At 31.6% G+C, this 16,722-nt stretch overlaps 1 protein-coding gene across 23 annotated transcripts in view; it reads left to right on the forward strand.

Annotated features, from left to right (window-relative positions):
- Positions 1 to 16,722, forward strand: part of LOC145287890 (dedicator of cytokinesis protein 9-like) — a 718,435-nt gene that overhangs the window by 329,603 nt on the left and 372,110 nt on the right. For all 23 annotated transcript variants that reach the window (XM_080135819.1, XM_080135816.1, XM_080135818.1 and 20 more), the window contains 5 exons: positions 553 to 774; positions 3,482 to 3,684; positions 5,083 to 5,190; positions 7,833 to 7,912; positions 9,738 to 9,925. In XM_080135819.1, coding sequence (XP_079991945.1) covers positions 553 to 774; positions 3,482 to 3,684; positions 5,083 to 5,190; positions 7,833 to 7,912; positions 9,738 to 9,925 — 801 coding nt within the window. The remainder of the gene's footprint in view (positions 1 to 552; positions 775 to 3,481; positions 3,685 to 5,082; positions 5,191 to 7,832; positions 7,913 to 9,737; positions 9,926 to 16,722) is intronic.

Below are 16,722 nucleotides of genomic sequence, written 5' to 3' on the forward strand. Positions count from 1 at the left end.
TATAGAGTTATTTTTTTCTGATTAACATGAAAACACGTTAAATGTGCAGATATTTTCTCAAGTGTAAAAATGCATTTGTGGGGAGTGATCTAGAGGTTTTAGTTTTACTGGTTGTTTAAAATCAATAAATATTTATCATTTTAACATTACTACCAACAATCGGAGATTCTGTTTTAAACCAAATCAAATAAAAGAAAAGAATCATTATTGGCATCAGAAAATCGGCACATCTTTTCTGATACCAATTCCAATACCCCCCCCCCCCCCGTTTTGATTTATAAAAATAAAAAATTAAAATTCTCTCTTAAGATATTGCAGACTGTATTGTTTTGTGCAGGTGAATCATAGTGATTTATTGTACATACAAAATCTGGATAAAGGTGGTCACAGATCTGGAAGGAATAATTTAAGTAGTTGCTTTGAAACAGGTTTTCTTAGCATTTAGTGCGTGTGTAAAGTGAAGATGCTGCTGATTTCAATTAAAAATTTAATGAAACGTTTTGCTGTAATTCCCTTTTTCATTGAATTCTTTTTTCTTTTGAATTTTTTCAGCCGGAGCCTTTCTTCATTTCTTTTGCTCTCTACGATGCGAAAGTGGGTAAAAAGATAACGGAAGACTACCACGTAGATCCTAATCAGTTGTCCGTTCGTTCTATGATCCCACCTGAGTTACTCCAAGCCTCTGACAGATTGCATACAGTCGATGGTGTGAAAAATACGGCACCAGAATTGTACAATTTTGACAGAGAATGGTTCTATTCAAGGGATAGAATAGTAAGTAAACAAAATGGTACCAATCAGTAAATGTACCAAACTTTATGATGCCATTTTGTTTTTGTTTTTCTGAATTTTGAACTTAATTTTTCAGAGATTAATTTAGGTGTTATGTTTAACAAATTGATTGGATGACTACACAATTGAATGATTATATTATAGGAATCCTAAATTAATTATAGTGGTGATTATTTAAATCATATACCTTTTTTTTTGTTTCTGTTATCGTGAAATACTCCAATATAAAAAAACCCCAGTAACCAAAATATTTTAAATCCTAAAATAAAATTGCTATCTGTGAATTTCTCAAATTTACTGTTTTGTATTAAAAAAACAAAACAAAAAAAACACTGTAAATCCTGTTATTTATTGATGTGAAATTATTTAATTGCATTCCAAAACATGTACAACATCATGTGGACATGCTGGTTCTTGTTAAATCAAAAAATAGTTTGTATTACGATTAATTGGACAATTGTTCTCATCTTGAGTGTTATTCTGTACGTTTTTTTGGTCAATGTAATCTCTGACCTTTGTCAGCTGTTAAAGTCGCCATCCCCCCCCCCCATCCCCCGGAAAAATAAAAAGGGTAGCTCTGCACAATTTGAAACCTTAGTTTCAAATTTTTGGATCTAGTTAGAAGTAAGTTTACATAAATCGTAAAGATAATTTAACTATCAAGGAACCCTATGGGTTTTAATTCTTTAACTTATTATGATTAAATTTTTAATTAAATCCACCAACCAATTGCAAGTTCTTAGAAACATATTTACGAAATTAAGAGGCTGCTGGTTTCAGTATGGTTAATTGCAGGTTATCCATTTTTTTTTTTAACCGGATGTATTTTTTAATTTTTGGTGTGTTATTATAACTGATAGGAGATAGGGGGGGGTAAAGCAAGAAAAAAGGGGAGGGTCCTTGTGCAAATAACATTTAAGATGAGAACAATTGTGCGATTAGTCTGAATAATACAAACATTCATACCTAATCTCAAAAATTCAGAATTGTAAAATAGTCTTTAGTCCGAAATGCTTCTTTTTCAAAATGGGTTTTATCTTTAATAAAATCTTATAACCAAAAATATTAGTCTTTACTTTGAAAATTTTTTTTAAAGAATGGTTTTATATGATAAAAATGTATTTCAAAAGTTTTCATAGTATTCACGTTTAAATGTTTCTTTTTTCAGGTTAGTTTTGTATTATAAAAAATGTATGTTAAAAGATAGTCTTAAAAATAGCTTTTCCTTGGAAATTTTTTTTTTTTTTTATTACACATTAAAATAAAATGTATCCAATAAAGAACATTTCTGAAAAAATTTACTTTAATTTGTCAACGCAAATGAAACCCTTGTAAATGACTATAAAAGTTTACTTCGCTTGTCCCTACCAATTAAACTCGCATTATTCTGGAATTCTGAATCCTGATTCAATAAAGCATTTGTAATATAAAATAACATCTAAAATAGTTCACCTGTGAAGTATTTTATTTTATCAGAAAATCTGAAGAAAAAGATCAATTAACATTGTTATAATGTCAATTATAAGGAAACTGGAAACCATTATGTAAACATTAATCAAAAGGGACTTTTCTTTGTTATATGCCAGCATGACTTTCACTAAATAGAAAGAGGAAATCAAAATGAAATAAGTTTATTGAATTTAATTGGAAATCCTTCTGGATTGAATTAGTCACGGCTTTATATTCCAACAAAGCAATGTCTCCAAGAATACTACAAAACTGTAAACTATCTATGTGACTAAGGAAAAGAAATTTAGAGCAACAGAACTTATGGCCATGGCCAATTCAAAGTTCAGATCTAATTCTTCTTGTACGACTTTGATGCTTAGTAGATTCAAAGATTGATCACAGTAAGTTTAATCTAAACCAAGTTTATAAGAACAGTTTGAAATTATTTTGAACTGCAAAAAAAAAAAACAACAAAAAACAGTTAAATAATACATAAAAATCGATGCTAACAAGAATCCAAGCTGTTATCAAGACCAAAGGAGGCTCAACTTTGAAATCTGGTGGAGAATGTCTTTTTTTTCTCTGCAACCTCTTTCTCACAGAAGAAATGTGACTAGTCTTTCTCTACTCTATCATTATTTCATAGTCGACTGAGCTCCAATCTCTAATTCTCTCTCCTGTGAAACATTCACAGCAAAAACTTGTCTAGTTACAACCATTGTAAATAGTTTTCCTTTCTTCCTGTATGTACCTGGAGCTAAATGGAATTTCTATGAGCAGATTGTTTTTTTTTTTTAAAAGAACTGTCTGTGGAACATAATACCATGGAGTTGCTTTCCAGGTAACTGCAACATAATTGTTTTCAAATTCAATGTTAACAGATTTTTGTTGAGCTGTCCTTTCAGATAATCAAATACTAAGTTGCAACCATTATCTCAAATCTTCGTGTCTCTTGCATTCCACCTGACAAACCTATTAAGTCTTAGCCTTGAGTGACCTTTAAGTCTTAAGAAATCGCCACTCATTAGTATAAAAAAAAAATATAAAATATTTTTGGGCATCTGTGTGTGAAAAGAAAATGTTTTTGCAAAATAACATTTTAGTTTGAAACAAGCTTTTAAAACTTTCTATAATATTGGTTTTCTTGTTTCTGTAACAGGTGGTCTAATAAAATTAGTCATTGAAAAAAAACAAAAATGACATGAAAATTAAAAATATATATTTTTTCTATTTATTTTAGGGTATTTTTTCAGTAAGAGATCGCCAGCCCAATATCTATCTGTTTGCCAAAATAGAGAAAGTGCTTCAAGGCAGTGTGTCACACTGCACGGAGCCATATGTTAGAGCGACAGACCCTAAAGTTGGGACAAAAGTGCATCGACAAATGAAGCTCTTCTGCTCTCGAATTGGACATCATCGAATGCCTTTTGCGTGGGCAGCAAAGTAATTATTTTATTTTTTAATTTGGTTTATTTTTTTGTGACAATTAGAATATCTCATTACATTTTAATATTTTAATTTAGAAAAAAATGCTAAATATTTTTTGGTATCTATGCATGAAGAGGGAATGTTTACTGATTTCAGCAATGTCTATTTTTCATTTTTTTTATTTTCTTGCTACAATGTATTGTAACAAAATAAGTATGTCCAGTAGGATCTAGTTAATTGATGAGATTAGCCTGAATTAAAGAAAAAAAGAAAAAAAAAGTGAGGTAGGGAATCATGACAAAGTCCTGTTAAATCTTGCCTCATCTTCTGACAGTTGGACATGGATGGATCAAAATTCCATTGATTAATCTGTCAAGTGATCAATTTTAATTATAAATGAGAAATAATTTTCATGGAAAATTTAAAATGTTGAGATATAGACATTGAATGAAAAAGGTTGAAATGATTGTCTTCCGGGCCTTTTTATCAGTTTTAAGACTAGAGATTTTGTGTGTTTGTATTTTTGAGGATCTCAAATATATTGTCCAGGATTTGATATCCTTCCGATTGAAAGGCAAGTCAACATCTTTCTTCTAGCATTGTCATTCATATGTTCTCAAAACAAAAATCTGTAGTGTGGATAGCTGAGTTAGGATTAATAGCTCTTGTCATGAAACAAGTACTTGTGGTCTCAACTAAACTTTGCTGAAAACGACTGAAAATTTCACAAACAATTGCACTATTTTTGTGTTTATTTAGAATGTAACCTATTTTCAAAGCAAAAATGCAGAACACTTTTTAAAAACTTAATGATGTACATACCTGTTATGGAACGAAGATATCACATTCCGAAAATTACATGAATTGATCAAGTAGGTTTATTTTTAATTAAGAAAATTAAATTTTATGACTTAGCAAGGCATTGATTTGATCTGCTAGGTTTTATAAATATGAAGGAGACAACTCAATTCGAACTATCAAGATCAAAATCGGCATTGTAATGTATATAAATTCCTATTAAAATCTAAAAATTCTAAAAACAAAAAAAAAATTCCATATAAAAAAACTACTTGATCAATTTATATGATTTTTGAAATGTGACATCCTCATTTTGTGACAGGTGTTTACATCAAACAGATTTTTCTGCAAGTTAATTTTTAGAATAGGTTTAATTCTAAAGAAGCACCCATTTTAATGCACTATTGAGTTTTTTTCCTCCCAAATCCAACAAAATAGTGATTAATGCTTCTTCCCATGATCCCAATGTTTCAAAGGGAAACAACTCATATTTTACTAATCATAGATCCTCACTTATAAATTTTACTCCTGATACAATATCATTGAATTTTTGAAAACCATTTTAATCTATCATATTAGGAAAAAAGGAAAATAATGTTTTTCGTTCCTTTTCAGATCTGTCTCACTTCAGCCTGCCAGTGAGGCCACAATGGTTCTTTATCGACAGGAGAGTTCCAAGCTGTCTGAAGAAGAGATTATAAAACGATTACAGGAAATGCGGAGGTAATTGAACCTTTTCTTAGAATGAATTTAAAAGAAAACGATAAACTTAATTAGAATTTACATGTATTTATTTATCTTTGCTATTCTTACAACCTGAACTTTATCTTGCATATATTGGTAGACGTAGAATCCCCAAGGAGTTCTTTGCGAGTAGAGTAATATTGACGATTTAAGTAATTTCATTTTAACCAACTTAAACGGTTTCTCCAGTTTATAATAAACTTTACCTAAAATCTACCTGTTTTTTTTTTTTTTTTAGTTTTTTTCATATAATCTCTCTCATATACAGTGCTGCCAAAAAGAAAGTTCACACTTGTCATTTTTTCAAAAACTGCAAATTTAAGCTAAATTGAATGTAACTGTTAAAACAACCTATACTTCATCTGATTAGCCTTTTATTCCTTTGTAATTTTACCTGTTAATATTTGACTTTTAATTGAAGTATCTTAGTGTTCATGTCAGTTTAAAAAACATATAAAAAGTATAGGTTGTTGAAACAGTTACATTCAATTTAGCTTAAATTAGGAGTATCTGAAAAAATGACAAGTGCAAACTTTCTTTTTGGTGGCACTGTGTGTGTGTGTGTGTATGTATATATATATATATATATATATATATATAAAAAATGTGTTAGTTTTAGGATAATTAATTGGAATTAGAAAAGATAGAATGTTTTGAGGTATTAATATTAATACATGACTATATTTTTAAAAATACAAATTTATGGTGGTGGTTAATTTGTATAGATTTTAGTTTTACTGGTAGTTTAATATCAATAAATATTTAGTATTAGGTTTTTACAGTGACGAAAACCCCCCCGCTCTATAGCTAAATATTTAGAGATTTTAACAGGATCGGAATTGGAAAACTATTAAAATCATCCCATCACTAATATATATATATATATATATATATATATATATATATATATATATATATAGGTACAAATAATACCTATCTCCCAATGCCTGAAAATTTTAATACTTTTATTTATTTATTGGTCCCTCGACAAAGCAGGTATTGGACTTGGTAATTCACTCGTTCACACTTTTCTCAATAACCACGCCTTGGATTTTTTTTTTTTTTTTAAATTTTGCACGAACATTAGTCATGGTGAAAGTAAATTTTTGCCAGAACAGATTTTCCAGGATAACTTTGGTTGCATTATGGGGGCAAAATTGCCCAATTATCCAAGGAGTGGTTATTGCAAAAGGTGTGAACAAACAGAAGGATAAACGTTTATCCTGTTTTTTCACACCTTTCTCTTAACCACTCCTTGGATAAATGGGCAATTTTGCACAAACATTAGTCATAATGAAAGTAAATTTTGACTCATGGAGGGGATCCCTGCATGCTCGGCTTCTTTATTTTATTTTACTTTTTAACTGGTTTTCTTTCTTATTAGGATTTTGTAATTTCAATTTATTACATTATCGTTTCATCATTAAATTAGGGACTTCTCCATAGTTACACTTATATTAAATATGAATGTCATTAAAAATAAGAAACTTTAATAATGTACTTATCATGGAAAATACAACCATTCGCCAAAATTCATGTAAGTTCATCCAGTAGTTTTATTTAAAAAAAAAATGAATTAAAGTTTTAGCTGTATAAGGAATATCGCTGTCATTATCGTGATACTCAAGGAGCATAACTGTTTTTTTCTTTGCATTTGACCTCTGACTTCCATTCCAAATTTATTTCGTCTGCACAATTTGAATTATAACCTTTGACTTTTACAATTATGCTGATCATGATGGGGTGATATTCCTCATATGACTAAAACTAGAATTTGTTTCATAAAAACACAACTAGTAAATGAATTTACACAAATTTTAGTGAACGCTTTTTATTTTACCTTACATTACAACATAATGGTTTCCTATTTTTTATTCTTTTCATGGCATTTGTATTCAATCTAAGTGTAATCATGGAGAAACACTTTAAATCATTAATTGAACCAAATTGTTATAAAACTAGAACTAATTTTGTTATGGTAAACATCGTTATAATTGCTATAAAATTAGGTTTAAATAGCTTCCTAAGTTTTCTACCCTTTATATATATATATGAAGATTTACTAAAAATTCTAAAGCTAAAAATGACTTTCTATTCGATAGTTTAAGTGCTTATAAATTCCTTTATAATTTCGATGGGTTTTGAAATAATTCATTTTTCGTTTTTATCTATTAACTGAAGATTAAAATGGCTGACTTCTTCATAAATAAAGCTAAATGCATTTCATTCTGTAATTGTTTTTAAATAAGATATTTTAAATTACGTTTTATGTGATTGAACTTTTGATTTCAATAATTGATTAAATAAAAAAAAATATGCATGAATCACACAAAGACAAGAAACAGAATCACAAGAAGTGATCACATAATTTTATTAATATAGAAATTGTTAAATACTTAGTTTTAATGCTGCAGGTTAGTGAGTAGTTATTTACTTGTTTGCAAATGAGATGTAGAGCAAAATTTAGTTTTATATGGCTTTGTTAGCTTTGATAGTATAGTTACAAATATACCTCCTTTCTCTGTAAAAAATATTAGAAAATAATCCTATCAACAAGGCAAAAACCTATAAAGGGAGCTAACTCGTGCGTTTCTATTTACTTTTGTTATTTATTTCTAAAGACCAGAGAAGCAGAGTAAATGGCAAGTTATTCCAGGTCACCTCAAGATCCGCCTTGAACCCATTGATAAAGATATTCCAAGTAAGTCCGTATGATACATTTTTTTTTTATCTCAATCATCTCTTCCTCTCATTTAATAGTCTACGTACCATCCCCTCTCGCTATCGTTCTTACCTGATACTAGCACTTCTTTATCCAAACCACTCCTACAACCCCCATCATGAATTAAAAATGGCAACCGTATGGTCCTCTCTTTGTGTCCTGCTTATTTCATACTCTACCTACTACTCCCTCATAACGAGTCACTTCTATCACAGCCTATTAAAAAAATATATAAAAAGTATAGGTTGTTGAAACAGTTACATTCAATTTAGCTTAAATTAGGAGTATCTGAAAAGATGACAAGTGCAAACTTTCTTTTTGGTGGCACTGTGTGTGTGTGTGCATATATATATAATATATATATATATTATATATTATATATATATATATATATATATATAAAATGTGTTAGTTTTAGGATAATTAATTGGAATTAGAAAAGTTAGAATGTTTTGAGGTATTAATATTAATACATGACTATATTTTTAAAAATACAAAATTATGTTATGTGATCTTATCTCACATCCCCTCTCCATTTCTACCTATTTTATCCCTTTACCTTTTTTCTCTGAACTTAATACTATGTATTTCATACTCTTTCTGTGAATCTTCAAGTTTTTCTGCATAAAAAGGGATTATTTTTTAATAAGCCCTATTTATCACATATTAAGATCAGATTGTCTTATTATAACTAGTCTGTTCTGGTGGTACCAGACCAGGCTGTCTGAAGATACTGGTGTCCTGATCTGAAATGCATCAAACATTGATGTTATTTTTGTTTTCTTTTCCCTTTGCAAAATTCAATTATGTTCTATAAAGTAAGAACAACAATTTTCTTCTACAACCCCCCCCTCCACTAAGATGAACTAGTTTGGTTACTTAGCTATTCCATATATTAACCATAGTTCCTAATTACTTGCCTCCCCATGGGGGTAAAACTACCAAAAAATTGGTTTTTAATGTCGCGGAAAAGAAGAACGCTCTGGATTGGGACAAAAATAAGAATTGTCTTAGTCTAGAATAACTTCATTGACCGAGGACAGAAAAGTGCAACAGATGCTACAATTTTTTTTTTTTTTTCCAAATTGCAAAATTCCATATTTGCCCCCCCCCATCCCCTACAAAGGAGGGATTGGATCCAGTAATTCACTCCTGTTTGTTTGTTCACACTTTTCTCAATAACCACTGTGAAAAATTTCCCCCACTCTTTATCTGTGCCTAAATCAAAACGTGGATTCCATGAACAAAGCTTCTTTCTTAGAACTGCACGCCTGTGGAACTCTGTTCCGTCTGCCTGCTTCCCACCGGACTACAACTTGGATGTCTTCAAGTCCAACGTTAATAAATTCCTAATGAACCGCCCCCTTAAGTAAACACTTCATCAAATCTCCACACTAACGTAATGTACTTGCAATAAACCTTATCCCTGAGTGGCTTCCGGGCCTTGATAAGTGGTGATCACTGTGTAAAAAAAAACAAAAAAAAAAACACGACCTTTTATTTTTTTTAACTTTACACAAACATTAATAATGATGAAAGTAAATTTTTGTCAGAACAGATTTTCTGAGATAATTCTAGTTATCCCCCTCGGGGGTGGGGGGGTCATTATAGGGATAAAATTGCCCCTAAATCATTCATCCATTCATTTGTTCATACTTTTCTCAATAAGCAATCCTTGAATTTTTTAAAAATTTTGCTATAAACATTAATGATGAAAGTAAATTTTTCACTTGTACATGGGAATCCCGTATGCTTGGCTTGTTTCTATTTTATGTAATTTCTTTTTATTTTTTTCTTATTGCAGATTGTTTAACTCCCTCGTTGCTGCCTGTGCACCCGTTCCCTGAACCTCCTGTGGGTCCACTTCATATTGAAGTGGAAGAATTTCTGGAGGACAAAGGAGATTTAAGTTCTCCGTTTTGTTCCTACCAGAATCATCTCTACATCTATCCAATCAGCCTTAAATACGATTGCCAAAAAAGTTTTGCAAAGGTCAGGCTTTTTTTTTTTGTCTTTTTCAATGCTAATCTTTAATTTTAGACTTTTTAAAACTATTTTCTTGGTTCTTAAAAATAAATAAAAATCTTTATGATGTACATATTCATGACAAAACGAAAATATCATATTCCAAAAAACACTTGAAGTAGTTTTATTTTTATATAAGAAAATAAAATTTGAAGTATCTGAAGAGTAACTCTCACTTACCATTTAGAAAAAAAAATCTAGGAAAACGAGATATTCCGACAATAATTCATACTTACTAAATTTATGTTGTAATGCCTATGAATTCTCATTAATTGATTAGAAAATTTTTATTAATTGATTAAAAATTATTTTTTTAAAATACTGGATCAATTTATGTGATTTAAAAAAAAAATTCTTTTTGTCACAGATGATATAGATTTTTCTTTGTTTTTTAATGTAAAGGTAATTTTAGACACAAACCATTTCCTTTATATCAAATTCACCATCAGAGTTGTTCCAGGTATTATTTTAAAGTGCATCTGGTGATGAGACTCTCATTGAAGAACTTTAAGAAATGTGGAGTTATTAGTTGTCATTACTTCAAGGTCCACTTTGACATTATGGTAATACTTGTTAAGGTCCCTACAAAACGAGTAATCGACAAACCAATCTTATACAAGACATGTACAGTTTTGACATAAAGTGACTCGATGACTATTGACGTGCTATAAAACCCAACAGTTTTTGTCCAGAATAGACGAAAATATATGCCAAAAATCATTGAAGTAGTTTTATTTTTATAAAGAAAATCATTTTTAAGTGATTAATGGGAATTTGTAGACGTTACAACAAAAATCTCAAGTTTGAATTATTGTTGAGGTATCTCCCTTGTTTCTTGAGTTTATTTTCAAGATGGTGACACAAGACAGTTGTTTTTCTCTTACTCATAAATTTTTATTTTTTATTTTTTTTCCTAAAATATAACTACTTGATCAATTTGTTATGTGATCTTTCGAAAGATGAAATTTTCTTTCTCTCACACGTACATGCATCATATTGAGTTTTCTTTATTTTTGTCTTATAATATAAGAGGAATTCTTGATAAGAACCACTAAAAAAAACAATCAACAGTAAATGTATATGAAAATATTTTTAAAAAATTAAAAATATTCATAAATAGTTTTTTTTTACCGGAAAACATTTCAAAGAAATTAATTAGAAAAATTGATAAAAAAAATAATTAAAGAAAAATATATAAAAATAAATGGGAAAATAAAAATGACGTTGAAGAGCTTACCTTTTTTTTAAGAGTGTGTGTGTGTATATGGTGGTGGGGGGGTGATTGGGCTAATAATGTATCTGGTTACAGAGTATAAGATCAGTTAAGCTGAGTTCGAATTCTATTTTATCTCTGATGTTCAATTATGCACTTATACTGTTGAAGAAATGTATGGATCCCCTATTTCCTTCTCATCCATCTTCTCTTAAAACGTATAAAATGAAGTGTGTAAATTGTGGTTTGAAAGGCCTGCTTGAGGTTATGCTAATAATGTAAGGGAGATAAATCTTGATTTTATGCTTCTGATTTGCAGCAGTATTTTGAACAGTATTACACTTTTAAGAAATTTTTTTAAATTTTCTAAAAGAAAAAAAAAAAAAAGATTTCAGCAATATTAAAGTTTACAAAAAAAACAAAAAACAAAAAAAGAACGTTAATTGGATAATAAAACCCGAGACAAGGTATATTAAAAATGTAATTAACGAACAAAACCGAGCCGAAGCCATTGTTTTGTTTTCATTTGATGGAATTCGTGTGGCGGTGACAAGAGAAGAGACAAGTGTCGTTATCTGTATTCAAGAACAGTATCGATGTTATATCTCGTGTTTTCGTTCGGTAACATTGATTTTTAACATTGTTTCGTTTACGAAGTTTTGTTTTGTTCATTCACATTTATTTATTACTTTTGTAAAATTATTTGCTTTTGTTAAATATTTGTTACAAAATACACATCGAGATTTACATCATTGACAGGATTTCAAGGACCACCCTTTTTGCAATAATTAATTTATAAAAGGGTATGTATCCTAAGCAAAAAAATAAAATAAAATAAAATAAAAAAATTGCCAAATAAATGAAGTTGCTACTTTTGATAGTAAGACTCAAGTTTTAGTGCGGGAATTGCTATTTTAAAATTACGTATGATGGATAGACAAAGTTTGATGTAGAGATACTTGGATACATTTAAAATGTCTATAATCTCATAATTCTCATTTGTATTTAACTCATCAATTGTGGCAGGAGCAGTTCAGTCACCGTTTTATAAATCCTTTGGTAAGTTTAATTGAGTTATCTCCCATGCACTTGTAAAAGTAGTGCTAAGTTACCTCCCTTAGAAATATGATTTCCTGAAATTAGTTTTAGTGATGTCAGCACTTTTCACCGTCATCTGCAGTCTCGTTACTCAACGAGTATACACGGGCCGTCGAAAATTACGAGAAAAAAATTATCCTTCGCCACTATCCGCACGAATATTCATGTTTATATAAAATAACTTCTGAATCGATTACGTTAATAAGAATTAAAAAAAAAAAAAAAAACAGCAAAAAAAAAAAAAAAACGGGGGGGGGGGCATAAATTGCAAAGCAGAAAGAAAAAAATGAAAATAGATATGCACTTTCAATTTCCCTAATGCTTGAAATGGATTCGACCAATTGTTTTCTTGCTAACTTGTCTGATAAGTGTGTGTGTGTGTGTGTGTGTTAACTGGCTTGGATTCTCTAATTACACAGACGGAGCTGGTAGCACAACACATAGCTTCGCTATATCCGATTCCCTATCTCAGTTTTGCAGGTTACATTCATGACACGTTTCCCAGACCAGCAAGACCAACATGCCTCACTTCTAGATCTATTTCTGACAAAAGTTCCCGATGATTGTACAACAAATGCCCACAGCCCACATGGGAATGCTGATCACGCTGTGATGATGGTAGAAATCACCCTAAATTCTCGCCCTAAAACTGAAGACCCACTACTCAAAACAACGAGGTATTACAAAAAAACCGACTGGGAAGCCATCAGAATTCATCAGAGATGCCCCATGGCAAAATATCTTTTCTCTCCCAGCTGAACAGTGTGCAAATGAGACCACTGAATGGTTAAAAACTGCAATTGAGGCACATGTTCCCACACGGAAATTCTATAGAAAATCCCACTATCCTCAATGGTTTACCTCTGCTTATGCAGCTGCGATTCTGTTAAAGCAGCATGCGTTCCACAGATTCAACCGACATAAGTCCAGTTCAAACAGACAGAAGTACATAGAAGCTAGAAATAATTGTAAGAGAGTAATAGAGACAGCTAAGACAGGTTACACTGAAGCCACCAGGAAACGCATTGAAGCACGGAAATTAGGGACCCATGATTTTTGGAAAATCTACAACAGTGTAGTAAATAATGGGCAGTCAACAATTCTCCCATTATCAAACAATCATGAGGTTGCTTGCACGGCAACTGACAAGGCAAATCTGCTTGCTAGTCGGTTTGCCTCAAACTCCACACTGGACCTGGCACACCACTCCCTCCCCGACTTTCCTTTGCGGACAGACGCCACACTAGACGATTTGAAAATCACCCCTTCTTAGGTGCATGGTATCATAAAAAAGCTAGACACCTCAAAAGCATGTGGACCAGACCTCAGCCCGGCTGTGCTAATAAAAAAATGCTCTGCTGAGATTGCTCCAGTTCTCTCCAAACTTTACAATAAATGCCTTAACGAATCTTGCTTTCCTGACTGCTGGAAAACTGCTTCTGTGGTACCAGTCTTCAAAAATTCTGGTGAAAGAACTGACCGACTAAATTATCATCCCATTAGCCTTCTCCCACTTTTCCCCAAAATATTTGCGTCCTTAGTTAATCAAGCCCTAGTCCAACACCTAACAGCTACTAAACTCCTGACCGACAAACAATATGGATTCAGGCAAGCCCGTTCAACAGCAGATATCTTAACTGTAGTCTCTGAACATATATACCGTTCACTGGACAAAACAGGGGAGGGTAGAGCGGTAGCCCTTGATATATCTAAGGCTTTTGACAGGGTATGGCACGATGGTCTTCTAAGGAAAATTTTATTATATGGAATCACTGGAAGAATACACAATGTAAGTAATAGAAAAATCCAAGTTGTCTTCGACGGTCGTACATCTAAACAATATGATATAAATGCGGGAGTACCCCAGGGGTCTATCCTTGAACCTTTATTGTTCCTGGTATTCATAAATGACCTCCCTGATAAAATTGTTTCGGAGATGGGTATATTTGCCGATGACACCACTCTCTAGAACAGGCATGAGGGGAAAACAAATGAACACATATCTAAGGAAATGGCAAAATCACTAGAGGATGACCTCCAATGTGTAGTGGAATGGGGACAAAAATGGATGGTCACATTCAATGCTGTCAAGACTAAACTTGTTTCCTTCAATAACTACAAGAAACCTTTCCTACCACCAATAACAATGGCTAAAAATACACTGCCTGAAAGTACTTCCTTTAAACTCCTTGGCCTAACATTTACAAGGTACGTGAACTGGAATATATACATTGAGAGCATTGCCAAGGCTGCTGCAAAAAAGGTGGGCTCTCTTTCTGCCATGCTAGAAAATTACTTATGCCTGAAAATATCCTGTACCTCTATAAGGCCACCATTCGCCCATGTATGGAGTATTGTTGTTGCATTTGGGCTGGTGCATCTGCTGCTTGTTTCTCACTCCTGGATAGGGTTCAAAAGAGAGTCGCCAACCTGATAGGTCCTGAACTGTCATCTAAGCTTCAGCCTCTGTCCCATCGACGAAATGTTGCATCCCTCTGCCTGTTCTATAAGTATTTTAATGGTGAGTGCTCTGACGAACTGCAATCACTTGTGCCTCCTCGATGTGACTACTCCCGACAAACCCGACAAGCAACTAACTCCCACCCCTTTACAGTAGAGATTCCTAGGTATAAGAAAGCCTTTTACTCCAATAGTTTCTTCCCCAGAACTGCAAGTCTTTGGAACTCCTTTCCGGGATATTGCTTTCCCAACTGTACTGATATGCAGAAGTTCAAGTGTAATGTGAACAAACATATTTCTACTCATCTCCCTTCATAATGCCCCCACAAATTATGTCCCCGATAGTAGCCCCCTACTTCAAAGTGGCACTTGCCTTATTTGGGATGAAGATTAAATAAAAAACTGAAAATAAAAATAATAAACTGACAAATTCATTTCAAGCATTTAAGGAAATCGAGAACGAAAAGGTATCAAGTTATTATTTAAAAAAATTTATTTATTGTTTAATATTTTTCTTGTTTTTTTAACAAATAAAATTTTAAAAAATGACTGATGGTAACTTCAGTTGTTATATATATATATATATATATATATATATATATATATATATATATATATTGTAGATAATTAATTTTGTCTAAATACAGGCACTGAACAGTTTTACTGAGATAAATTTGTTTTTTTTTTAATCAACAAACATCAAGTCTCTGGTATGTAGTTCAAAGCTGCAATTTAAATTAAGTTCAATGATCAATAGCTTATATCAATCTGAGCTTTCATATATTAATCTATATTTATAAAGCTCACTATGTCTGTGTGTCTGTCTGTTAGTCTTCAGTTTTTCAAAGTGCATCTCCTCCAAGATGCAAGATCAGAAAGTAGCACAGGACGTTTTTTGTGGACCGTTGTTTTCTATGTATAAAATTGACCTTGTCTGAGGAGTAATCTGTGTAAATATACATTTGTACGCTGGTCGATTTATTTTTACTATTTCTTATCTAGCTGATGATAGCTCAAACGGTAACAACTAAGGCTATATGTTTTGGTTTCGATTCTACCTGATGGCACTAAAGTCATATTTTTATTATTACTTTTGAAATCACTGCTATATATTGGGTATAATATCATAATCAATAGCCAATAATGCTTTCAACAGTAAAAGGTCAATCCACATAACTGAAACCGTGGTATGTTTCCAAAATATGTAGCATAGTTTTGAATACTTTGTGTGTATGTATGTATGTATGTATGTATGTATGTATGTATACACGCACACACACAGTATTTAAAACTATGTTACATATTTTGGAAACATACCACGGTTTCAGTTATGTGGATTGACCTTTTATTGTTTGAAGCATTTACCTTCAAAATGCCATGGCATAAAGAGTTTTTTTTCATTTTTCTTTAACGTTTCCTTATTGTTCTGATCATATAATAAAGTTATAACTTTTATTCCTCATCTTTCATTTAATCTTATAAATGTGTGTATCTGAAAAACTCATTTTTTTAAAAGTTAGCTAGTACACACACATACAAATAAATACACATTTCTCTATTTTAGGAGTGGAGTATTTTGCATCCATGAAAAAGTCTTGTTTTATCATTTTGAGAAATGATAAAATAGTTTTATGAATTTGAAGAAACTGTCTTCTACTTTGTTCACCTATTTTGTGCCATAAAAAAAAGAAAGAACTGCAAATGTTGATTGCATTGAGGATATTAGTAAGACAGGATGTTACCTATTTTATAACATGTGATCACATATGAGAGCTGTAACTAAACCAGGATGCCACCCGGATAAGTGGAAGGATTGCACCTGGTGGCTGCAGTAAGACAAAACAAAAAAACACTGACATAAAGTAGAAACCAAATAACTGTTTGCTAAATAAACAATACACAACTGAAGGGAGGTGTGACTACAGGAAATTGTATAGGTGACATGCTGGAAAAAAAAGCATGGCTATTTGCGGAGATATGGGTGTCCAAAAAT

The sequence above is a fragment of the Euprymna scolopes genome, chromosome 11 (genome assembly GCF_053919585.1).
Source record: "Euprymna scolopes isolate OS-2025 chromosome 11, ASM5391958v1, whole genome shotgun sequence".
Lineage (NCBI taxonomy): Eukaryota > Metazoa > Mollusca > Cephalopoda > Sepiida > Sepiolidae > Euprymna > Euprymna scolopes.